Below are 26,619 nucleotides of genomic sequence, written 5' to 3'. Positions count from 1 at the left end.
GCAGGACAATGGTTATACCACTAAGATCTAAATCAGACCTGAAGAGTGCTAAATAAAAGGTATTCAACTCTGGAGTGGACCCACAGGGCTAAAAGCAAGCCTGATCTGAGAGCTCATGAAATTAGTTTTCCAGAGATATCCAGCAGGAGAGTAGGAGTTTCCCTTCAGGTATCCAGTTGAAGATTATAGGTGTCATGAACACTTGGGACTTACCAGAAGTCTTTGTCTGGCACTTTCCAGATCACAGTGCACTATTAGGCTGAGTACTGGGAGGGCCATCACGGGGCAAGTACTAATGGAGGTGTTGAGGGCTGGGGGGACATCCTTCGAGAAATACTTCATTATGGACTTTTAGGACTCTGCATAAAATTGCCATTTTTTCTAATCCTGGTGCTAGCCTACTTGTTTTTACCATGCAGAGTTATGGAAATGACCCACTGGTATCCCCAGTGGTAGTAGGCATTTTGAACTCAATAAAGTTTTTCACGTACCAAAAGTTCAAATGCATTGATCCCTGGCTTTATCCACAGCCCTATTATAGGTGCCTCACCTAGTCCTGTGAAAGTAACAGGTGAGGTTACCTGTTGGAATTTTCTTTTCAGCTTTGGAATCTGCTTCAATCTTAAACTGCAGAATGAGTGATATTACAGTTGGTGTACAAGAAGTAGCTTCTGGGTTACTTTTGCACTGTGCATCCAATAGCTTGTGGGCCTATAGAACATTATATTTTCTTTTTGTTTAATTTGCATGAGTAATATAAGCTCTGAAAAACCCTCCATAATTGCACCACCTAGTGTGTGTCAACTCGGACAGCCACTGAAAATAGCCATTACATAGCAGCGGTGCAGTCATTTAGCAGATTAAATCAGATTAATAACGTTAGGTTAGACTAATCTGCCATTTGCCAACAGTCCAACATTTTGAGAGCCCTTAATTTGAACACAAAGACTGGATATTAATATACAGGATGCATAAACTATATTTATATTTGTGTGGACCAGGATCTAGGATCTTTCTATGAACTGGAATCCAGTATAGTGCAAATTGGACAGGTAGTTTGTGAGCCCGTCAAAGAGTCACGCACAATCTGGCCACCTGCTTTGGTAGCCTTCAAGCACCCTGTCATTGAGCTTCTTCACCTGCCACATGCAATTTTGTTGCAATAATCCAGGCATGATATCCTTCAGGCTCTCATCAGTCCTTTCCAATGGTTGGTTTGCAGCAGTGGGAAGATTTTTCATAGACGAGCTGCAGGATGACACCCCTGACCGCTGCGTTGGATGTGGTGGGCAGTGGGAGGTTGGAGTGAATAGCACTCTCATGCTGCTTACCTTCTGTAAGTTTGATAGACATATTCTTAGGTCTGGAAGTCAATGCAAACGCAGGGTGAGGTTTTCCTCCTCCCTGCACTTTGTTCTAAGTATTGCCTCATTTCTGTGCTACATTGTAGTATGAAGGGTTCTTTCCTTCGCCTTAATCCCGACAGGTGTGCAAATCTTGCTTGGCCCTCTGCCAAAGCTTTCTTAGCACCTGAAACTTTCATGTTTTTTATTAGGTCTGACAAAAGCCAAGACCTTTTGATCTTACTAAAAGTATATGTACACTATAACTTACTTTAAAGGGCTTTCCGTCAGCCTACATATTTTGATTTGTTATTGTGTCATTCACATTTCCTTCCGTCTACTACGAATAGGCCAGGTTTTATCGCATGCGTTTACAATACATGCCATTACAATGCAATCATTACAACAACCGCGTTGTTACATCGCATGTCATTACAACGACTTGCTGTGGGGGGGCGCTGGATTTTGGAATATTGTAATTTACTATTCCAACTCCAATCTGTCCAACAGTAGGGAAGGTGTTGGATTTTAAATCTAACACCTTCTGCCCCCTACAGCAAGTCATTGTACAACCTGCATTGTAAGGGTATACGATGTAACAACACTGTCATTGTAATGACAGAGTTGTAATGGCATGCGTTGTATCACATGCATGGTAAACGATATTTACCGTCTACTACAGCATCAGCTTGGGACAATTGGTCAGCTCAGTTTAGTGATTGGCTAACTTCACTGTAAGTGACAGCATTATGGGGCCTATTAGGATGGCGGGCGGACCTGAGTCCACCCACCATTCTGGCGGTGTTGGGATCGGCCACCAGACATGCGGCAGTCCTGCACCATAAATTAGGATGCAACCGCCACCCTGGCGGTCGCATTCCGCATTTTGACATTACGGAGGGTGCTGCTTACAGCAGCACCCGCCGCAATGTCAAAATCGCATGCCTGGCATGTCACTGCACCACACGGGGCCTGCCACTTGGTGCAGTGACATGTACCCCCCAAGTGCACCGCCCATCCATTCGGGGGCCGGCAATGGAAAAGCCTTCAAAACGCCACATCCTAATATGGTTGGCGGTGCCTGCTAGGCACCGCCACCATATTGGGGCCCTGCTCCGCCCAGCCAGCAATTGTTATGATTGCCTGCCAGTGGAAAAGCGACAGATGGACTTTCTGTCCGCCGCAATACCCACCGCCATCGTGATATGGCAGGGCTATTTCACGTTACGATGGTGTAACGATCGACACCGCTGGCTCGGTGGTGGCAATCGTTACGCCATCGTAATGAGCCCCAAAGTTCTTTCACAAGAAACAAATCCAGACACTTAGGGGTCAATTATAATAGCAGGTGGATCGCCACCGCCCGCATGGCGGTGGTGATCCGCCCGCCAGAATACACTGCCCGCCTCCTATTCGCCCCCCACCACATTACGATGGCGAGGGGGACCGCGGCGGAAGGAAAGACCGTCCGACGGTTTTCCGCCGGTCGACTCGTTGACCGGGTGGAAAAAGCCCATAACATTGAGGGGGTGTCTGCAAGACACCGCCGTCAATATTAGGCGGTGAATCGCCTTTCCATGGTGGCATTGCGGCCATGGAATGGCGAGCGGTCTTTGCTGTTGGGCACCTGTAGCGGGCCCCCAGGGTGTTGGGGGGTGCACATGGGGGGTACCTATGGTACCCCCCAGCATTTGCTTGCACAAGGTGGCAGGCACCGCGCAGTGCCTGTCACGTTGTGCATTCAAATGCACAACACCATTTTTTAACTTGAGGCGGGTGCTGCTTGCAGCACTGCCCGCCGCAATGTAAAGGATGCGGGATGCACCCACCAGTGTGGCGGGCGTATCCCAATGCCAACTGCGGGACCGCCACACCTATGGCGGGCGGTCCCTTTAACCGTTGCGGTGGCCTGCGGACTTTGTCCGCCCTCTATCGTAATCGGCCCCAAAGTACTTCTCTTAAGTGCAAGGGATTACTATGACAATGTGTGCGTTTGGAAACCTCACATTGTTTTCAGCTAACATATATAAATATATTTAAATTATAGATTGATGTGGGCCTAGCAGTTTCCTAAACAATGTTTCCCAAAAACAATGACAAAAAAACAAGCATTGAGAAAGCCAAAGGTGAATGGCGAACGTCAGAGCTATTGGCTTTGCCAATGCTTGTTTTCTGACCTGTTGCTTCAGTAGTTTTTCAGGCATTTATTGCTTTTTCCTATTTCATAATAATTGATTCTTTGTCTCTTCAGGTAGAAGTCTGTTGTTGCTTTTTAAGCCCAACTGCAGTGCTAAGCTGATGCAAGCAGGATCAGCCAACAATTCCTGCATCAAGCATCCTCAAATAAAAGTTACGTTCAAAACATCAACTCAACTCAGTTAGGTAACTTCTAAGTTTTCCTTCAGGAAACATGGACCATGTATTTCAAACGCAATTTCTATTCAATTGTTTCGGCATTTGAACTTAAGCCACACTGAATTTAACTGTTGAACGTTTTGAAGCGCACATTTACTTCTGCAGCACTAAATAAATTTACGTTCTATATTGATTATTTGGTTATTGAATTAAAACAAGTGCATATTGCAAAACCTGTAATATGGATTCGATATTATTTAAAACTGTTCATTGGTGAAAGGGAAAGATAGTATGAGCAGTGAGAATCCAAAGATCTAGAATACATATTTTAAGGACAAAATAGCATGAAAAATATATATTTTCAGCTAACCACGGATTCTTGAATTAAGCCAGGGTGGATGAGAACAGGCATCCTTACTTTCTTTTATACTTGATGAATACAATGTGAATAACATTATGAAACATAATCCCGGATATTGGCAGGAGTTTAAATGCATACCAATAACTTCATTTGAAGCATTCCAATCCTGGGTCTCGATTCACTAACTGCAGTTTGTGGTACATTTTCTAGTACTAAAGTAGCACTATACAACTTACAACAAAGTGCTATTCAACTTACAACAAAGTGCTATTCACAAACTACACTTTTGCAGTAACTTCCACCTGAGATTAAGTTCACTACTTTTCAGTATTCAAAAACGGAACTTTTATTGTAATTTACACTTTTGTGGTAACTTAAACTTTTGTAGTTATTCCATACCTCCTTTAATTTTAATCAAAGAGTGTTGTAGTTCCAGTGGTGCTACAAAAGTGTAAGTTACTTCAAAAGTGCAGTTTATGAATACTCAAAATCGTAATCTTACTCAAAACTGTAAGTTATCTTTTCGGATCTGGCCCCTAGTGTGTGGCCAGATGATAAAAGGAAGTCAATCTATCCACTGTTGTCCATAATGGCAGGATAGGTTGAGGGGATACAGAGTTGAGTAGAAAGTTGTAAGCCTATTACTTATCGGCAATCTCCATTACCCCGATCCATAGTTCTCAACGTCACAGTCCTTACTTACTATATAAGGATGCCCCACCCCTTTGAGGCAGGTTCTTTCACAAGCTCTGCATAGAGTAACTTTTGTACTTTTATAGAAATACTCCTCCTTCGCCCATAAACGACCACTCCCCCTCTTCTGCCACCAGCTAAATAAACAATTCATACTGAGTGAGAAAGGAAACATTGAGAGAGGAATGAAGGTAAGGAATTAGGATTGTAACAGTGAGGACTATGGATCAGGATAATGAAGGTTACTAGTAAGTAATGGGTTAATTATCCTTTCACCCATCCTCCTCATCACAGTTCCTACTATATGAAGCTATATATCAAATTCTTCCACTGTTTGCAAGTTAACAGTAAATACACTTTAACAAAACTGAAATTGACAAATCATTTCCTGATTGTAAATAAACATGTCTTACAAAGGTGTTAGAATTTGACTATGTAGCAGCCTTGTAAATCTCCAGAAGACAAACACTATTTACTTCAGTCCATAATGTTGCCACTCTCTGGTAGATCTATCCTGGTTGGTAAATATGCTTGTAAAAGTGCCTGCTGCACACATCTACTAAGGGTTGAAGTTAAGGACTTTTTTTCCTTTGTTAGCTGGCGCCTAGAAAATAAAAAGAAATTATGAAAATCTACAACTTTTGTCCTTTCCAAATATATTAGCAAAGCTCTCATTACATCTAAAGACAAAGGCAAACATCAATCTGATTCATAAAAAACTGGAAGCACAACTCTTGTCCCGGGTTAAATTGTGGTTGCACTTTGAGTTTGAACCTGGGATTCATTCTTAAAACCACCCAGTTGGAAAAAAAACGGATAGATGGAAAAGTAGCAAGTAAAGCTCCTTTTTTCCCAGCCTTCTAGCTCATGTAATTACCACCAGAAACAATACTTTAATTGTTAACCATTGGCGATCTGAAGGCTTTATACACTCAAAAGGAAGACTTTGAAGACCCTTCAAGACCATAGGTAAGTCCCACAATGGTAGTACTGCAGGATTGGTTTCTTCCGCCTAAAACCTTCAAGTAACCTTATCACCAAGTGGTCAACTTTGAAAACATCACCGCAAGGCTCTCTGAAACCTCTAATGGCTGCCCACTGAGGTGATACGGTTGAAGAAGAATGGGCATCTTGAACCCCCCTTCAAAAAATCCACAATTTTAAAAGGCTCACTAGAGGTTGAAGCAAATTTGTATCTTTAAATCAACTGTTAAAATTCTTCCAATCTTTTGAATATATATGACAGGGTAGAAGGTATGCTGGATTGTTGTATAGAAATGGCTACACGAAAAACCTAAGATTTGAAACCCAGCCTTCTCAATATCCACACTTAGAAGTATAAACGTTCTAAAGCTGTCTGAGATAACTGGGAATGATAAAGAGGAGATCGACAGAGAGGAAGATGGAGACAGTGATATATTGACAGCTGGATTATAGTTGGGACCCAAGTCCTTTGGGGCCAATACGGGGGAACCAAAATCACAGTAACGTTCTTCTTCCAAATCTTCAGTAGCATCCTGGAAAGGAGGGGAAAGGGAGGAAATGAAAACAGAAGGCTTGTCAGTCTTGGAATTGAAATGGTATCAATGCTTGTTTACTCCACGTCTCCAGAGTAGAATTGAAGAAGGGGAGCACTTAATGGCTAGGTAGGCAGATTTAGCCAATGGTGACCAAAAATCTCTATAATCTGTTGGAGCGTCTCCTTCCACTATTGAAGATTCACCAAAGGTGGGAAATCTCTGATCAAAGTGCCTGCAGTTGTCCTTTCCCAGAATGTACACAGTTTTTAGGGAGATCAGTTCAGAGTTTACATCAAAGCAAATTAACTTTGCTAGATTCATTAGAGACGTTACTCTGGTTCCCCCCTTGTAGGTATATGTAGCTCTCGTTTACTTGATTGTCAATCCGAAGTACCACTGCCTTCCATTCTAAATGGGGAGAAAAACTCGGAAGGGCTCTCAGAACTGCTGATAGTTCTTTCTAGTATGAGGACTGGAGGGAATTCCAGCGGGACAACCTCCTCTTCGTCTCAAGCCCCTCTAGAGGGACCTTTCAACTGCACTGACCTGCATCAATTGTTTAGACTATGGGAATTAGAAGAAGTACAGAAACGCTTTTCTAGAGATTATCCAGGGTAAACCACCAGCTGAGGTCTCAAACTATGGAGTGAAGACTAGATTTAATGTCTTGGGCCAGATTTATCAATCTTTGGCCCAACTCAATGCAGAAAGACAACTTGCTGTGCGGCATCAAATGGAGAGAGCAGGAATGCATCATATTTACTAACATGATGTATATTGCTGCTCTCTCTGTACACTGGTGCATTATGTGCTGCCTAACGCCAATGCAGGCACCCTTGTGCCATGGTGCATGGGTACCTATGTTACAGCCAGGATTGTTTTTGTGCAGGAAGGGCCACCTTCCTGCACAAAAACAATCCCAAAAGGCATTTTCCGCTTTCTACGTGTGGTGCAGAATGCAGTACACATATAAAGAGGAAATAACGAGGAGAAATAAAGATTTTTCTTAGTATTACGCCTCACCTAGGAAGGCATAGTATCTTAATGCATTCCCAGGTTTACCTGTCTTAGTAAATCTTGGAATGTGCCAAAAGACCATCTGTGAATGTGTTGGAAATACTCACACTCCACCCATTTGACGCCTTCCCTATGCAGAGTGACACAATGCAGCGACTTGAGCTGCCTTGTGTTACTGCAGATTTACTATGCCATGAAGAGTCACGCAAGGTGTCTAACTTGAGGGCTTGTTTTGCCTTGTGCCACCTTGCATGATGCAAGGGCAATGCAACCCCTTGATAAATCTCGGCCCTTGTTTTTTTAGAGATTCTGGAGACCAATGGGCTAACAGCTGATGGGGGAGAGGCTTCTGGTAATGATGTGCTCAGGGGGCTACCGTCGTTGTTTCTGCCATCACACTCTGAACTCCGAGCCAAAGTCTTGCTGGAGCTTTTTGAAGAAACAAAAGATGAAAATTCTCTTGCTAAGTAATTGTTCTGGGTTATGGTAAGAAGACAAGAACATTCTCTGTGTTGAACAGAGTTGTAATAAACAATCTTTCCTGAGCTTGGAGTAGATTTGTTTTTGTCAAGATTAAACCCAAGTCTGAGGCTCTCTAGTCAGCTGCAGACTCTTTCCAAATTGACCTGTGCCTTAGAAAAAGAAGGGCAATTTATTAGCCAGTCATTCAAGTATGAAAATATTTGAATATCCCCTACATGCAGTAGAGCTACAACTGGAAAAGAACCTCGTGAACACTATTGGAGCGGATACAGACCTGTAGCGTGTTAACCCTCTATTGCAAGAGGCTACAATAATCTATCTATTCACAATTAATTGTCAATGAAAATTATTAGAAATTAATTTTCAAATTATGTTTATACAAAGTAAACAAAAATATTTCACATAAAAAAACTGTTTTGATTGAAAGTGATTTGTAAGGCGTTTGTTACCCGTAACTGCAGCACATATCTATATCTGTTCAGCACTACAGATTACCAGATGTAGTTGCAGAGGCCCTCTCGTATCTAAAATGCATATGTCCACAAATGACAAGTTAAATTACCTGAACTCTTTTTTTCTTTAAGTTTAAAAACATAATATGTGGATTGTGTTTTTAAAACCAAAACAGGATGTCAGAGCAAGTCAGCAATAAAGCAGAGATACATTAGATAGTACGGTATAGCTAGTATATATCCCAGACAAGTAGCGAGTTACACATAATCATGCACAGAAGTATATTGGCGAAACAATAATCATTCTTGTGTGGGCATAGTGCGGAATCATGTACAGAGTTTACAGTGGCAAGACAAGAATCATTCTTGTTGGGCCTATCATCACCATTCACCAAATCTATTACATAAAATTTTTGCCAGTTTCCCAGATCTTGGCAAACATTTTTGGGCATCCTCTTGACTTATAAGTAACTTTTTCTGCAGCCATATAGAGATCCAACCCTACTCTCCATTCCTCCATAGTGGGCGGCTTGGGTGACCCCATCACTTGGCTAGATCACTCTTTGTCACAACTAAACTTAAGTCACAGAAAAGGAGTCGGGCTCTCTGGAGAACTACTTCAGTGGGAATGCCAAAGAGGACATACTTAGGATCCACTTGGAGGGGCGCTGAGAGGATTTTTACAGCTCTTTTATTACGGTACTCCAGTAGACACTAATAAAGGGGCATTCCCAGATTGTGTGGAAGAATGTGCCAACCTGTTCTCCACATCTCAGGCAAGTTGGCAACTCAGTCAGTCCGAATTTATAGAGCAGATCCCAGTCGTAATTGACCCTATGGAGTATTTTGTACTTTATTAACTGCAGCTGCGATTTAATCGCCACTACTCTTGCGTGCATTTTAGCCTCTTCCCAATCCTTACCATATAGTTTGTCCAAGTCTCTTTCCCATTTCTCTATAAGTTTCTGTAAAGTGTTGGGCATGTTATTATTGATGGTCCTATAGGTACAGGAGACCACCTTCTCCGTTATTTCACTCATGAGTAACATCCCTTCCAGATGGCATATTCAGAAATATCCATTGCATCTAGCCCCTCAGATCGCCATGCATGTTACAGCTGTATGTACTTATAATATTGTGTGGTAGCAAGGCAGTAATCCCATTGGAGAGTACTAAATGGAATCAACTCTCCTCTTTCTAGCAGGTCACCCAATGTAAAATTCCAATAGTGTCCCAGGATCCAAAGCCTTTCAACTTTCCTATGTCTTTGAATCTCCTGCCCAACCACAGCGGGATCTCTCCAGTATGTCGTGTCCCCCACCCCAAGCATCTCTGGGTCTTATTCCAGGTATCAATAGAAACCTGGATCGCCGGTAGGAGTTTTCTGACACCACAACCCACGTACAAATAGTGCAGGTATGATTTGGAATCGAAATGGGTGCGTTCAAGAGAATAATTGGGATGGTTACCCGGTATATGTCCCCAGTCACTTATGACTACCAAGTGCCCAGCCCAGTAACATGCCAAGACATCAGGGAGGGAAATCCCACCAACATATTGACTTCTCTGCAGGGTTGGTAGTGCAATCCTGGGGTGGCCTCCATCCCACAGCAATTTGCGGATCTCCCCATTTATCTTAACGAAGTATTCATCTGGAATTGGGTAATCATTATTTGGAGTACATATAAAAATTTGGACAGGGTGATCATATTGAACATTGCTGCTCGGCCGAGCAGTGTCAAAGGCAGTCTCCTCCACCGGTCAACATCAGCCTGGAACTCCAGAATAATTCTTTGGAGGTTGCGGTTCAGGTCTCACTTTCTACCTACGGTTACAAACCCGCCTAGATATCTGAAGCTCTCCCTTTCTACATGTCGTCACTGAGGCAGAGTGCCAAGGCCTGGCAGCGGGCCTGTATGATAGAGGCCTGACTTATCCCAGTTGATAGAGTATTCCGATGGAATGTTTACCATAGTCGTCATAATATTACTGGGATTGTTTCACTTAGGCGAGTTATGTGAAGAAGGATGTCATACGCGTATAGCATGATTCTCTCTTCCTCACTCAATTCATCCTCTGTCTGAAATCCTCCAATGTCGAAGTGCGTCCGAATTAAGCATCCTAAAGTTCCAGGGCCAGCAGGAGGGGAGACAAGGGGCATCCCTGACTGGTACCTCGTCCTATAGGGAATTAGTTTTCCGTGACGCAGTTTACCTGTACTGCTGCTATAGGGTCTTTGTAGAGCAGGTTGACCCTTAACTGGAATTTGGGACCGAAACCAAATTTGCATAGGGCCTGCATTAAAAAGGGCTAGTGGACTTCATCAAATGCTTTCTCTGAATCTAGAAAATATGCGCATCCTTGCTTTCCACAAATCTCGCGATAGCATTGCTTTTTTTTGGGCCTCTTGATAATGCTACAGAAGGTGCGGTTCAAGGATACCATTGTTTCTTTTAAAGTACTAGGCCGGTATCCCGTTGAGCCTGGAGACATTGAAGGATTTAAGTTGGAATATGGCCTCTTTCACTTCAGCGTGGGTAATGTCCTCTTCCAGATCATTGCCATCTTCCAGCGGGAGGGTGGGCATCTGAATCTCTGCGAGACAGGCTTCTGTCTGTGAAGTGGTAGCTAGAGGCCCTCCCTCATAGAAAATCTCATAGTACTGGGCAAATAGCTGGGCAACCTCCTTGTCGGTATAGTATTCATTGCTCTCTTCGTCTATAATGGTGTGCACCCACCGTGCCTCTATTTCTCAATGGCCCAGCCATGCCAGTAGCCTACCGGCCTTGTCCCCCACATCATACAATCTATGGGGCCTAACCAGGATCTGGGTTCTTACCTCCTTCTTGGTCACAAAACGTTATTCTTCCCAGAGAAATTACAATACTGCGGAGTGTCTGAGGGTACTAGTCTAACCCCATCTGCTCCTCAAGAGCCAGTAGGCAGCCCTCAATTTTTTTCATGTCCTGTGTCTTTTTCTTACGTTTATGAGCTATAATATTTTGTGGTGTATCTTTGAGGGCCGCTTTGTACGCTTCCCACAGTACAACAGCTGAGTTGAAAAGATTCCTTGTTTTCCCCAAAATATAGCTGTTTGTCAACACTCAATTCTTTTGACACTTGAGGATCTCACAATTCCTAGGCATTTAACCACTATTCTGTTCCAGGTACACAGGAGTGCAGCCCTGAGGTGACCCAGAGTGGCGAGTGATCAGAAGTCCCCCTAGCTTGGCATTCAGCGCTTGTTACCATGGGTACCACTCCTGCTGGGGTGAAAATGTAATATAGCCTAGAGAAGACTTTATGGACGCCAGAGAAATAAGAGTATTTGCGACAATCTGGGTGGCATTTCCGCCAGAGGTCCACAAGCCCGAGCGTGTGTGTGAAGCTAGCCAGTGGAATTTGTCTTAAAAAGTGTGTGGAGGTCTTCGATATATCTAGCCCCGGGAACATTATGTCGTTAAAGTCACCCCCCACTACATGCAAATTTACCTGAACTCTTTGCCGAGACCAGGGCTAGACAGCACAGAGGTAAACATGAATATGGACTTTTCGTTTCACAATATGATCATGCACATATACCACAAGCACTCACCTGGTCTTCCAAAGGAAATTGCACAGCCAACTATCCTGATACTTCTTGAGCAGGGAATTACCTCTACGTGATGGGTTTAGCAATGATGCTCTAAACAAGCATCCTCACTCTCTTACTCACTCTTTCCATTGCTCAAACTTATTTTGAATGCTAGTGTTAAGATTCACTTTAACAAAACCAAAGTCAACCACACGACATTTAAAGACCTGGAGAAAGGTGTTGCATTTACCTTGAGTGAAGATTTTGGCAGAGGTGATTTCCTGCAGGTCACCATTCCAGAAGAGGCAGATGCAGTCTTTTCCCAGGCTCAGGTCTGATCTGATAGTGCTTGTTACATTGTAAAGGCCATCTGCAGTCAAGGTGTTGCTTGTGTTTGATGGCAAACTGATGTTAAGCTTGTTGCACTGCCAAAACACACCCGGAAGAGGAAACCCTTCAGCACTGCATGTCAGAATCAGTTCTTTCCCTCCAGTGGCCACCTCAGCCTGTGTGTGTATTCTTTCGTAAGATGCTATAGATACAAGTTAGGAAACATGAAGAAAAAAACACTTGTATAATTTAATTCAAAATGTAATCAAGACTGTTGATCAAAGTATAACTAGTGACATTTTGAAGGCAGACCAACACCGCATGGCTAGCAACTATTTTGTACAATGTATAGTGGAGGCATATTTACTAACATTTCACACAAAGCAGAGCAGCAAGCGAAGATGCTGCTCTGCATTTTGTGAAAGAGAGAGAGCAGAACAGCATCAGTTAGCTCCGCTCTCTCCTGAGCGTACCATTTTGTCGCAAACCCATGTTTGCAAGTGTACAAATATGAGTTAGCCTCAAACTACATGGGTGTATACATGGAAATGCCCTTGCACCACCTAAGTAACATCTACCTGAAGAAAATTAACACAAGGGGGCCGATTATGATGGTGGGTGGACTTCCGTCCGCCCGCCACCCTAGTGGTGCTGGGACCGGCCGCCAGTGGTGTGGCGGTCCCGCACCAGCAATTAGGATGCCACCGCATGCCGGTGGCATTCTCTATTCCCAGTATTGCCACAATGCTGGGAATGCATGTTGTGCATTTTCATGCACAAGGTGACAGGCACCGCGCGGTACCTGCCACCTTGTCCATGACAATGTAGGGGGGTACCATAGGTACCCCCATGTGCACCCCCCCAATACCCTGGCCCCCGACAGCAAAACCCGCCTGGCTTTCACCACCATGGAAAGCCCTGCACCGCTGCCCATGCTAATTTGGATGGCGGTGTCTAGCAGACACCGCCACCATATGCAGCCCCTTTTCCGCCCGGTCGACTGGTCGACCGGCGGACGGTCTTTCCATCTGTCTTTCCGTCTGTTGGGGTCCCCCCCGACATACTAATATGGCGGAGGGAAGTGGGTTGCAGGCAGAGGGAAATGTAGGGCGGATCGCCACCGCGATGCAGGCGGTGGCGATCCACCCGACATCGTAATCACCCCCAAGGTATCACTATGTGGTGCGTTGTTTTCCTTTATTTTTTAATACAAAGCCAAGCACATCGGGATTTGTGTGGCTTTGTAAATCCCAAAATGAATTTAGCTTTGGGGCAGCCAGGATATAATTAAGAAGTCAATAAAGAAAAAAAAAATATTCTTGAAATGAAAATCTGAAGACGTGTACAGACAATATGAATTGATATTTGTGAAAACATTTGAGTACATGCATTCTCCATGTTTTTATTGGACAATGAATACATTGCTAATGCTTTAAAAGAATTACCCACGCCTGGGATGGAATTTGGAGTGCTGCTTACTTATGAAAGTACACAAACACCTAGAACATGAGCGAACTCACACTAATGCACATTGTAGCATGGAGCTTCAAGAATCAGGCCAGAGATCCATGACCCTGTAACACTCCTGCACATTCAAGATGGCACCTGCCACTGGGAGAAACGGCAGCGATCGGTACACTCACTGGGAGAGTGAAATGTTCCAGGGGTGAGCAGGGGTGGGGATGTTGCAGTGCAACAGATTCCCACTGCTGGGCTAGCAGTGGTCTCAGGGAAATGACGAGCAGACACGAGATGGAGAGTCTGCAAAGATTTGTCATAGTTTCCCTTGCCCAGCCCTGCCAAGTGCCACGCATCACAAGTGACACTAACTCATTTCAAGTCTGGTTGCCATATCACTGTATTAAAATGCATTGGTCACGCATTTACAGCTCCTCTCTGCCACTTGGAATTGCTTGAGGCTTTCTCAGCACTAAGGTGTAAGTCCCATGTCAGCTACAATCCTGCAGCTGCTGGGTACACAGCAGAGCCTCCCAGGTTGAGGAAAGGAGAGGGTGTCATGGATATACTGACACGTTGTCATGACACGTTAATTCTGGGTTGGGATTTTGGCACAGCTTCTCCCTCCTCACTTTATTGCTACACTACGCTGCCTGCAGGAAAGCTATAAACATTTCTGACTCCTTTTGCCTTTATGCATATGAGAAACTTGTGCTCTGCCGCCTGGCTGGCTGCTACAAGCCTAAGATCCTTTGTCAAATTCGTCCTCTAGCAGTCATAAAAGTCTAATATGTGGGAAGAAGACTTCTCATGCACTCTGTAAGTGGCCTAGATTTTTTTTATAGATTGAGCAAAATTATATTCAATTAAATAAAACATGAGAATATTTTTTGTACAGCCTATATCACTTACATTCTGTAATGCCTTATCTGGTAGACACTGTTTCTAGCCGCAGATTCCTTACCTTAAAATTATCCCCAGGCGCCAGACTGGATCTGGACATTTTTCATGAGCAGCAGCCCTGTGCACTGGTAGGTGGTGGTGTCATTCAGCTCGACGTGGCATCATCGGTGCCGGAAATGAAGTATGGTGTGCATAAATGGCGCCACCCAGGTGCGTTGACGTCTTATTATATTTGCAATTTTCAACGCCAGAGGAGCGGAGCCACAAAGTACACTGAACAAGGACCCTTAAAGGAGAAAGTCCTACCCTAGAAATCTGTTCGCAGAGCAGGGAGGATTGGTGGGTTGGTAAGGAATCTGAGACTAGATAGAGACTCTACTAGATAAGGTTTTACTGAAGGTAAGTAACTTATTCATTTGAAGGAGTCTTGTAGCCTGCAGGACTGAACGGGCAAATCACACATCCTTAAGGACCTGACTGTCCAGACAGTAGTGTTTAATGAACGTGTGCAGGGAAACCCACGTTGCTGCCAGAAAGATGTCCAGGACATGGACTCCACAAGCTAACACAGTGGATGCAGCTTTAACTCTGGTGGAATGAGCAACCAAACCCGAGAGGATGCTTCTTAGCCAATACGTCACAGATTTTGATGCAGAGAGTGATCCATCGTGAGATGGTCCTCTCCTGCACCACCTGTCCTTTCTTCACTCTGACATACCCCACGAAGAGTTGGTCATCCACCCGGAACTCTTGTGCACAGTCAAGGCAGAGCAACAACGTACTTTTTGAGTTCAGACGATGAAGTCGCTCCTCTTCCTTGGAGGGATGCAGTGAAGCGTAAAAAGTAGGCAGAGTGATGGTTTACCGACATGAAATGGAGTGATCACTTTTGGAAGAAAGGAAGCTCTCATACGAAGCACTAGTTTATGTAGATGTTAAGATAAGGAGGCTTGGATGACAAGGTCTGAAGCCCACTGACCCTCCAGGTAGATTTTATTACCACAAGAAAGGCCGTCTCGATGGTAAGGATACTGAGTGGACAAATGTGCAGAGCCTCAAAGGGAGGATGTGATTGAGGTCCCACTGGGGCATAACGAAAGAAGTGGGAGGAAACATATGTTGCAAACCTTTCAAAAACCTATGCACAATAGGGGATTGGAAAAGGGAAGGTTAGTCAGGCAACCGAAGAAAAGCAGAGATTGCTTGGCAAGGGAAAAAATGAACAGAAGAACCTGAGAAAGGGGGGCAGAAGGGGGATCAATGTTTCTTTCTGTACATCATGCCACAAATCAAATGTTGCCACATGGCAGGCATAAACCGTCTTGGCAGAGGGACACTTGGCTGCCAAAATAATGTTACAGACTTCGGGCGCAAGGTCGAAAGCTGTCAACGTTTGCCACTGAATCTCTATGCAAGAAGGTGGAGTGTTGACAGGTTTGGGTGGAGTACCCTCCCCTGCTGCTGTGACAGAAGATCCTCCTGAAGGGGCAGCCTGATTGGAGGACCCATGTCCAGGCTCAACAGCTCATGATACCAGACTCTCCATGCCTAATCTGGAGCCACAAGGATGACTTGGGCTCAGTCATTCCTGATCTTCTTGAGAACTCTGGGCAGGAGTGGTATGGGTGGAAAGGCATACAGGAGACCTGAGTTCCACTCGAGACAAAAAGCATCTCCGAGCAAGAGCCGCCTTGGAAACACCAGCATGCAGAAATCTCATCAGTGGCAAAAAGATCTAACGAAGGCTCTCCCCACTGCTGAAAGAGACTTTGCACAACCTCCAGATGGAGACGCCATTTGTGATCCACTAGGCATTTTCGTCTGAGTTCTTCTGCCGGGCATTCAGAGATCCTGCCAGATGGTGAACCACCAGGGATATGCCCTGTCGTTCCAGCCCTGTTCAGAGACACAGGGCCTCTAGACAAAGGGTCCACAACACCACTCCGCCCTGCTTGTTGCAGTACCACATGGCAGTGGTGTTGTCTGTGAACACTTGCACTAGCCTTCCCTGGAAGGAGGGTAAAGAGGCTTTCAATGCCAATCGGCTTGCTTGGAGACCAGAGTCCTCTGATCTCCACCTGTCCCAGATGGCTGCCTCATTCCAGGAGTAATGCATCTGTTACTACTGACAGATCTGGTTGGGGAAGGGAAAGTGGTCTGCAGCTGACCCATTCATGGTTCGTAAGCCACCACTGCATGTTCTTTGCAGTTTCCTTCAAGATCTGCACCATGTTGTAGATTCCTCTGATGCTGCACCCACTGAACTTCAGGTCCCACTGTAAAGCCCGCAAATGCCAACTGGCATATGTCACAAGTAGAATGCAGGAGGCCATGAGGCCCAGCAGCCTCAGAGTCAGTCTCACCAAAATCCAGGATAGAGGCTGAAACAATGGTATCATAGCCCAAATATATTGGAGGATAGACCCGAAACTGCACTGTGTCTAGAACAGCTACGATGAAAGGGAGCAGCTGAGAGGGAGTCAGGTGTGACTTCGGCACATTGATAGTGAACCCCAGCGAATGCAGGAGGTCCACCGTAGTCTGGAGGTGGGAGACAACAGCCTGGGGTGAGCCTACCTTCAACAGCCAGTCGTTAAGATAGGGGAAGACTGGCACCCCTGATCTTCGCAGAAGAGCTGCAACAATCGCCATCGCCTTGGTGAACACTCAAGGGGCGAAGGTGAGGCCAAACGGGAGCACAGCGAACTGAAAATTCTTGTTGCCCACTGTGAACTGCAGGTAATGCCTGTGGGCAGGCAGGAGGGGAATGTGGAAGTATGAGTCCTGCAAGTCCAACACCACCATCCAGTCTCCAGTTCGGGAGTGGGTTAGGGAATGCGTCAGGATTTACATTGAATGTTGAGGGTTGGACCACCAAGCTCTCAGGGGTAGGATGATGGGTGAGGAAATTTGAGTGCCCTGGAGAGTGCCGGTGTGGCGGGTGATCTTCCTTTCCACAGGAGCCCCTGTGTAGCGCTTGGACCAAGTCCCAAGCAGGATGTCAGTAAGTGTCTCACTGAAAAGAAAAAGCGGTTCTGATAGGGACACTCTCAGCTGAAGCACTTCAGTCAAGACATTAGTTTTGAATGCCAATGGGGGCAAGCTAAGGTCCAGGACATCAGCTGCCCTCCGCACCACCCTTGCGAAGGAAGCTCCCTCATCTGTAGCCATGGTAGGAGGAGAGAACATGCCAGTATCTGGAGAAGTATCCAGTAAACTGGCTTTACCCAGATCCTCACACCAGTCCATTTGCTCTTCACAAGGCTGGTATTTCTCAGGGTCCAGTGACCCCTCCCATTTCTCCTCGAGTGCTAGCTGATAAGAATAGGGTCTGGAAGCCAGGGATCTAGTCTGCGTTGGAGCCAGCGTCGGACGATGCCTCTCTGGCTCGTTGTCGGAGTCAGGGATGAGGATGGGGATGGAGCCGAAAGTGGGCAGGGAGCATCGGCCTCGGCATCAGGAAGGTTGAAGTGGCATGACCGGTGCTGATCCAGATCCATTTGTGGATCCCTGAGGCTCGACCTGCACCAGAGGGGCCCCTCCCAAACCCGCAGGGTGCTAAGGGAATGGGCCACCCAAATATGAGGTGCATGGCCTCATAAAAATTCTTTCAAATGGGCGGGGGTCTCTACGACTCCCGGAAAGTAAGGCGCGGGCTGACTCAGGTGCTAGCTAAACCGCAGAGCCAGGTCTTGAGTGGTGATGCTCACTTGTCTCATCTGCTGAGCTGATGTCGAAGCACTCTTCGAATTCTTTTCCTTCTTGTGGGACTTCGACTTACCTGAATGGCTCAACGACATGAAGCGTGACAACGACCTCAGGCTCTGCGAACTCTCCCGGGACCTTCCTCTTGACCGGGACCTCGATCGTTGTGGCATCGCAGGTCAAGCCACCATAAGCTTGAGGTATGGCTCCCTCAAAACCTTTAGGTGCATGGCAAGGCAGTCGGGCAGACCTTCGGGTCATAGTTCAGCTCGAGGCACCAGAGGCATACCAGGTGCGGGTCTGCCACCGACATCTGTCGGTGAAACACACAGGAGGACTTGAAGCTGGCCTTCTTTGAAGACATCTCTGCCACACCAAGAGTTAAACCTCAAAAACTACTTTGACAAAACATTGAAAAAATCTAGTCAAAAAGTGACTATGGGGTACTCTTCCCAGATCTGCACTGGCTAACGCGGAAAGAAAAAAACTGATGACAGCATATCTGAGTGGCACCTATATAGCCACCGTGAACATAATTTCCAACACGGACGCTGCCACATTAAGGCGAATGACGCCACCTACCAGCACGCAGGGGTATTTTTCATGACAAATTTTTGGGTTTAGTCTGACGCCTGGGGATAATTCTAATGTAAGGAATCTGCGGCTAGAAGTCTCTATCAGATGTATGATGTTTGTCTGTTTTAGAAGATTTATTTGGGTTAATTTGTCACTTGACATGTTACACATTTGGCTATGGAATGTCACTCATACACACACTGAAGTCATGGAAATGTCACACATGAGCAGTCTGAAAACTTGGAATCTATGTGCCTGTTCCCCTCTCCTTTCTCTAGAGAGACTAGATGGTGCACCGGCCTCTGCTGGTGCCCGGAAACAAGTAGATGCCACATGAAGTTAGGAATACTCAGCCAATCAGGACACGGCACACACAGCATATGCAGTGATCACACGCTCCCCATGTCAGACATCCTGAGATGTTACCGACTGGCCCTCATTGTGTCCATGCAAGGTCAAGACCCACCTGCATTTATTATCATCCATGACTAGGCCCACTTTCATCTTCCTAAAAAGGATCTAGGAGTTGTTTTATGGTGCTCCAAGAAATGTAAATAATGGCGCTCAGATCTATTGTACTTTGAGACAGTCAGACTCAAAAACTGTTCTCTCGGCCGAAGTGTATGATTGAACCACTGTTCCTGTTTTGCCAATAGCCTCTTGTCTTTGTTTTATCAAGGTTAATTCACATTTGAGCAACAGCCTTCATTTTACAGTATGTGGTGACTCAGCAGCAGATCCCAGGGCGTCTGCACATTGATACGTGACATCCACATGCAGAGACTGTCCCTGCACTTTATGAGGATAAGCGAACAAGACTCACAAACTGGCCCTAAAAGGACAGTCTCTAAAATGATAACTAATACCACTCCTGCAACGCTTCTTTAGACGTAATTCCACTTCAGTGTCTGGGTGAGTTGTCTTAGAAGAGGAGGATCAGTCAGAGCAATTCAAATGAGATAAACTCCTAAATATGTCCATAGGGAAATTCACGAGAAGTTGAACATAACATATAGAAGAATGAAGACACACTGGTTTAAAGTCAACAAGATTGAGGCCCACCTGCGAGATGCATAGTAGAAAGTGGTCTCATCTGAAGCAGAAGCCGGAATTGGCAATCAAGTTGTGGCAAGGAGATACAATGAAAACTACTACATTCCAGTCTGTGTTCAGGCCTCTATCTCCCTCATGGAGAACGAGACAGAGTGACTAGAAAATCTGTATTTCTCTAATACAAGTAGGGTCTTGGGGTGGCCACCTGAGGAAGAGGAAGGTGATATGGCGATGGAGATAAAAACATTTCAGTAAAATTAGGTCTCACTCAACTGACAGATGGGAAGGTGGGCAGGAATCCTACAATGAATGCAAAGAGGGGAGCATGGAAGGCAGGCATAATCTTTGGTGACACAGATCCAAGGATAACTCTGTTAAGTGTAGCAGTCCTAAAAAAGAGTTTGTATCACCAGAGACATCTTACATTGACTATTCCTGGCATTAGCTCCTCTTATGCATCGAGAAGATAATGGATGCAAAAATTCAGGACGGAAGTGGTAAAACAGGGAGTCTCAGACAAGTGTCTGTTTTTGGCTAATCTAAAGATGATGATGGAAGACAAAACATGCTGGTTTCCGCAAGTGGAAGTGCCATGGCCTTTCTAAATTCCTTGGACCACAAAGCCGGTGATACCTAAGAAATCAGGGGACATTATCCCTGATAAGCTGAATGAAAGTCTTGTGGCTGGCCCTCAGTCTTGGGTTTGAGGATAGAGTAGGTGCTGCTAGTAAACGTGATTTGGTTAATCAAAGGTTTCTTTTCTCTAGTATTCTACGAGAATTAAGCATGTATCCTTTAACCCTCTTTATTATTCTTTCTGGACCCATACTGGGGGCTTATAGTGCTTCAGCAGAGATACTTTGATGAGAGACCCAAAAGCAACTTTCGTTTTACCATGGGGATGGGTTACTTTGTGCAAAATGGATGTGGTTTCTTCCCAACGGCCGATATCACATTTAGAACTCCCCCATGATATTATTTAAGTCCTTCCCCCTTCATTTAAATACTCTTGTTTTCTTCCCTTTGGAAACCGCAGGCCCCTTACAGCATCTGGCAGTGGAGAGTAGCACCCTACCTATTAAGGTGGGATGTACTACTGTGGGAGTGAGATCTTACGTCTCACTACTTTTTGCATTTGAGTGGACACTTCTAATATCCCCTCAAAGTGCACAAAAATGAATATATGTAGCTGCTCTCTCAATTTTTCAGGTTGTGAAGTCTTCCTGCTTTTTCTGTGTATGGGTGCAGAGCAGATAGTTATGGATCCAGGCGCCATAATAACAGCTTGCTTGATCATTAGAACTGTATAGCAATTTGCAACTAATATGTGAAACTTTTTAATAAATAGTACAGCCTGAGAGCCTGATCTTGGCTATATACATGAAAAGTAATAGCCAAATAGATTAGCACCCATATCTAGTATCCCCATTTCCTCTACTAGTTTAGGCCTAGATATTCGACAAAAGTTCCATATTTTCTCTGGCTGTTAATCATTTCTGCTCTTTCTGCTCTTTTTGTGCTGCAGAGCTTGAGGAAACAACTTTTCTGATATCCATCTCTACTAGGCCAATTGCACTTCTACACTTTACCCCTGCGTTATTCAATATTTATGCAACCCAACACCATTGACTCTTCTGAGATGCTCACATGTTTCTTTTAATATACCTAATGTAACATGATGTCTGCACTATTGTCCTATTATGTGTGGCAGTTAGTCTGAACTTTACTACACTGTCTGTCAAACAGGCTACTCCTCTAATAAAGCACTCTATCAGTTTTTGGGTCTGGGAAAATACAACTCTATTGCTGCTGTAAATTCTTGCATTAGCATCTGGGTTCAGAATGAACCACTTTCAAATTATTGGCACTGCTGCTCAAGCGCTTGGTGCTTACCTTTTATTTGGGAAAAGGAATCAGTGTATACACAAAAGCTATTTATTAATGGTAATCTATAACCAATGACAGTGAAGGGTTTCTGCAGTGCGCACTGAGTCGTGAATTCCCCAACAAAAATTTCTTAGCTGCTCGACTTCCAATGGTTCACTGTCATACAACCATGAAGTCCATAAACATCAAATATTGTGAGGAAGGAACACCACAAAAAGTCCATGAACTCTAGTCTTCTGTCTTCTAAATTTCTTTATTTATCACAAACGTAGTTTCTTCAATTGATGATGATTCAATAATTCACAAAATATTGGTCTTCCAAATATATTTCACAAAGCTTTATCAACCTCTTAGCCCTTGTTCAGCCAACGCGTTTCGTCCTACCCTTAGGACTTCCTCAGGGTAGTAAAGAGTACAAAAGAAACAGAAAAACACGTTTTTACAAAATAATATGTACAATAAAAAAACCAAAAAAGATTTTTCTTTTTCAAATACATGAATTCACTCTATTCTCACTTGATTTTACTATATCACAACAACGTTTGTTGAACCCATAATTTATATTGCACTAGGCAACACCTATTGACTATACATCTTCTACTTCCTAATTCACTTGAAGCTTTTCAACCTCAAACAATTTTTAATATCAAACCTCAGATATACTGATTCAGAGTTCAAGAGGACGCACATATGCCAATTTTACAGACAATTCTTAGTCCCTATGAGTCTAGAAATTATTACCCCCAGCTTTTTCTTGTTGCATCCACGTTTCTTCAACTATTGGATCCATCTTCCCACCAGTGTTATCTATATACAAGTTAGACAGCAAACGTTGTATGTTGAACTTCTCTCTCTTCACGACTTCCCCATGCAACCATAGCCCTAGGTGATCTATACTCACCAAAAACTATCATGGATATCGATACGATATGTGAAAAACAGTCCTTGTCTCAGAAATTATAACCAATCTATAGAAAACAAAAATATCAATCATTCTCCACCTATTTGTAACTTTTTAAATTTGTAAAAAAAAATTTTTTAAACACAGGACAGTCATCATGAATTAAGAACAACGTACCTTTCTCAACGTAAGTTAAATTCCTCTAATAAAAGGCAAAATTCATCCAAAATGCCAACAACTTCCGAATATAATCGTGGCTAAAATAATAAAAAAACGCCACATATTAGGCTTTCATATAATGCCATATAATATCCTCTAACGTCTGCCCAATATCTCTTATGACAACAATAACGTCCTTTCACGCAACTCACCAAGAGCGTTATATCTCAAAGACCTTCTCTTCTGCCCGGGGCTCAATAAATCCCGTTGTTGCAGTTTATGCCCGAAGTACTGTCTTAAAAAGCATCCATTAACCAATCAACGCTGGTGTTGGAAAACGATTTTTAACCAATGGAATCACTCCATTCTAAACCCTGGTTATCATAAATCAGTTCCCTCTCTGGTCCGTTCACCACCATTGACCAAACAACGCTAGTGTTGAAAAGCGATTTTTAACCAATGGAATCACTCCATTCTAAACCCTAATTAGCATAAATCAGTTCCCTCTCTGTACAATACAGTGAGATCATGGCGTATAAATGAGTTTATTAATTGCTATAGTATAGCGGTTGTGTATGTTATAGTATGCAACTGCTCAAAGATATACATTGGGAGCACTAAGCGTGTACTTAAATTACGTATACAGGAACATAGGAGGTTGATTGTAAACAAGGACATGAAATCCCCGATTTATCAACACATGTTTTTAGAGCATAATGAAAAGTTGTCTTTCAGGTTTCATGGGTTGCAAAGAATCACACAGAGTTCAAGGGGAGGCGACATAGAGCTATATTTATGACAGAAGGTGGTGAGATGGATCAGCCGGTGCAGAGCAGTAAGCTCGGGTTTGAATAGTGATCATGAGCTACATTATTTTTTAATTTGAGGGAGTAAAAACCCGTTTTTATGAGTAAAAGTTGAATTGCTGGAATTTTGGTTGGAAGAAGGTGGCATGGTTGAATTGCGCATAGGATAGTAAATGAGATGCTTATATTTGTGGATTGATCTAGGAAAGTTGATAGCTAAATAGGAACAGTGAGAACAGAAACAAGATCTAGGGTGAAGGTAGTGAGTTTAAGTCTTGAGGACGCAGAATAGAATTTTTAATCTGGAATCATCCAGGAAAACTGGTTTAATAATTAAGAACCATAAAAAACCCCTCCTTTTTTCGGAGGACTTTTCGGAGATTAAATAAGATTTTTCGAAAAGTTGTAGAATTGTATTTTGTATAGGCAAGGATTTTGGTTGAGGATTCTTTGACACGTTTGCTTGGGTTTTAAGAGAGGATCCTTTATAGCGTAATATAAAGGATGATGATATAATGAATTGGCAGGGTGGTGAGTTCGATCCTTGAGGAGGGCTCAACCGAACTTGATTGGAAAAAGGGTAATAGTTCTGATTAGAACAATCAGCAAAGAATAAACATTAGAGTTAGAATTTTTCTAATTGGATTGGAGCGATCTAGCATATTAGCTTTTTATTCAGGGATATGCAATGTTATGCAGTATTCGGTTGACAGACCAGAGGGGGAACTGATGTATGCTAATTAGGGTTTAGAATGGAGTGATTCCATTGGTTAAAAATCGCTTTTCAACACTAGCGTTGTTTGGTCAATGGTGGTGAACGGACAAGAAAGGGAACTGATTTATGATAACCAGGGTTTAGAATGGAGTAATTCCATTGGTTAAAAATCGTTTTCCAACACTAGCGTTGATTGGTTAATGGAGGCTTTTTAAGACAGTACTTCGGGATTTATTGAGCCCCGGGCAGAAGAGAAGGTCTTTGAGATATAACGCTCTTGGTGAGTTGCGTGAAAGGACGTTATTGTTGTCATAAGAGATATTGGGCAGACGTTAGAGGATATTATATGGCATTATATGAAAGCCTAATATGTGGCGTTTTTTTATTATTTTAGCCACGATTATATTCGGAAGTTGTTGGCATTTTGGATGAATTTTGCCTTTTATTAGAGGCATTTAACTTACGTTGAGAAAGGTACGTTTTTCTTAATTCATGATGACTATCTTCTGTTTTTAAAAAAAAAAAATATATATATATATATTTAAAAAGTTAAAAATAGGTGGAGAATGATTGATATTTTTGTTTTCTATAGATTGGTTATAATTTCTGAGACAAGGACTGTTTTTCACATATCGTATCGATATCCATGATAGTTTTTGGTGAGTATAGATCACCTAAGGCTATGGTTGCATGGGGAAGTCATGGAGAGAGAGAAGTTCAACATACACATTTTGCTGTCTAACTTGTATATAGATAACACTGGTGGGAAGATGGATCCAATAGTTGAAGAAACGTGGATGCAACAAGAAAAAGCTGGGGGTAATAATTTCTGGACTCATAGGGACTAAGAATTGTCTGTAAAATTGGCATATGTGCATCCTCTTGAACTCTGAATCAGTAAATCTGAGGTTTGATATTAAAAATAGTTTGAGGTTGAAAAGCTTCAAGTGAATTAGGAAGTAGAAGATGTATAGTCAATAGGTGTTGCCTAAGGCAATATAAATTATGGGTTCAACAAACATTGTTGTGATATAGTAAAATCAAGTGAGAATAGAGTGAATTCATGTATTTGAAAAAGAAAAATCTTTTTTGGTTTTTGTATTGTTCATATTATTTTGTAAAAACTTGTTTTTCTGTTTCTTTTGTACTCTTTACAGCCCTGAGGAAGTCCTAAGGGTAGGACGAAACGCGTTGGCTGAACAAGGGCTAAGAGGTTGATAAAGCTTTGTGAAATGTATTTGGAAGACCAATATTTTGAGAATTGTTAAATCATCATCAATTGAAGAAACCATGTTTGTGATAAATAAAGAAATTTAGAAGACAGAAGACTAGAGTTCATGGACTTTTTGTGGTGTTCCTTACTCATAATATTTGATGTTTATTTATTAATGGTGCCTAGATTTCTGAGGGTTCAAAATCACTTTCTGAAGGTGGGCTCACCAGAAGGATAAATACTTTGCTTAAAAAAATGATACTGACATTTAGACAGCTGATCACTCCTCTTCTAGTAAAAGATGACTCTTAACGCTCAGTTCACAATTAGTTCCTTGGGTACACATCTCTTCCAAGGTGTGTCCAGCACCAAGTGTTTGCCTCTTGTTTAGGGAGCCCTCACCACATCTGCCAAGTTTGAGAAAGTCCATGTCACGCCAGAGGTGCCAGTGGGTCCATGCCCACCCAAGACCCCACTATGTTTGGAATCATTGCACCACCCCAAAGTGTACCATTTTGCATGTTTTTATTGGAGTTCAAGCACTGGTCCACAATTGTGTCCTCTATGACTATGACCAATGTATTGGTTAAACTTAGATCTAAAAGGCTGCAAACATGACTGGGATTCACATGAAATAGACATTGCATGCGCAATCCAAGTGTCATACTTGGAAAATCTATTGTGAACATTTGGAGATCCAATAGAAACACATATATTTTGCAGTAAGCAATTTGAACCTGAAATACAAATCTTCCGACTACAAAAGAGAAGAGAAGGCTAAACAAATCAGTATACCAATATTTCACTTTGGAGAAGTAGGACGAGTGTGTTAAAATTCATATTAGGAGTAACGTAGGTTGGCGGTAGCTGTTTTCCAGCTTTTTTAATCCTCACTCCCCACTACCCATTAATGTTAAATGATAGGCTGTTAAGTTGTGCTTGTCAGAAAATAGAGGGAAGAACCTGTAATTGAAGGTGGAAAAAGAGGTCCTATTCAAGATCACACAGGATCAGAGAGAAAAAAAGCAATAGACTAAAAACTGTCAAAAAGAAAGACTGGGCTTAGAGAGTAAAGTGTGGTAAGTGTGCATGACAGTAGATGTGTTTTTTGGTAT

The 26,619-nt window shown here is 43.3% G+C and overlaps 1 protein-coding gene across 2 annotated transcripts in view; it reads right to left on the bottom strand.

Annotated features, from left to right (window-relative positions):
• LOC146866260 (programmed cell death 1 ligand 2-like) overlaps positions 1-26,619 on the bottom strand; it is a 423,355-nt gene that overhangs the window by 218,994 nt on the left and 177,742 nt on the right. For both annotated transcript variants that reach the window (XM_085635137.1, XM_085635130.1), the window contains exon 4: positions 12,049-12,330. In XM_085635137.1, the coding sequence (XP_085491263.1) occupies positions 12,049-12,330 (282 nt within the window). The remainder of the gene's footprint in view (positions 1-12,048; positions 12,331-26,619) is intronic.

This window comes from Triturus cristatus, chromosome 2_1 (genome assembly GCF_964204655.1).
Source record: "Triturus cristatus chromosome 2_1, aTriCri1.1, whole genome shotgun sequence".
In the NCBI taxonomy this organism is placed as follows: domain Eukaryota; kingdom Metazoa; phylum Chordata; class Amphibia; order Caudata; family Salamandridae; genus Triturus; species Triturus cristatus.
Note: the sequence above shows the minus strand (reverse complement) of the source record. Positions and strands in the feature narration are given on the sequence as shown.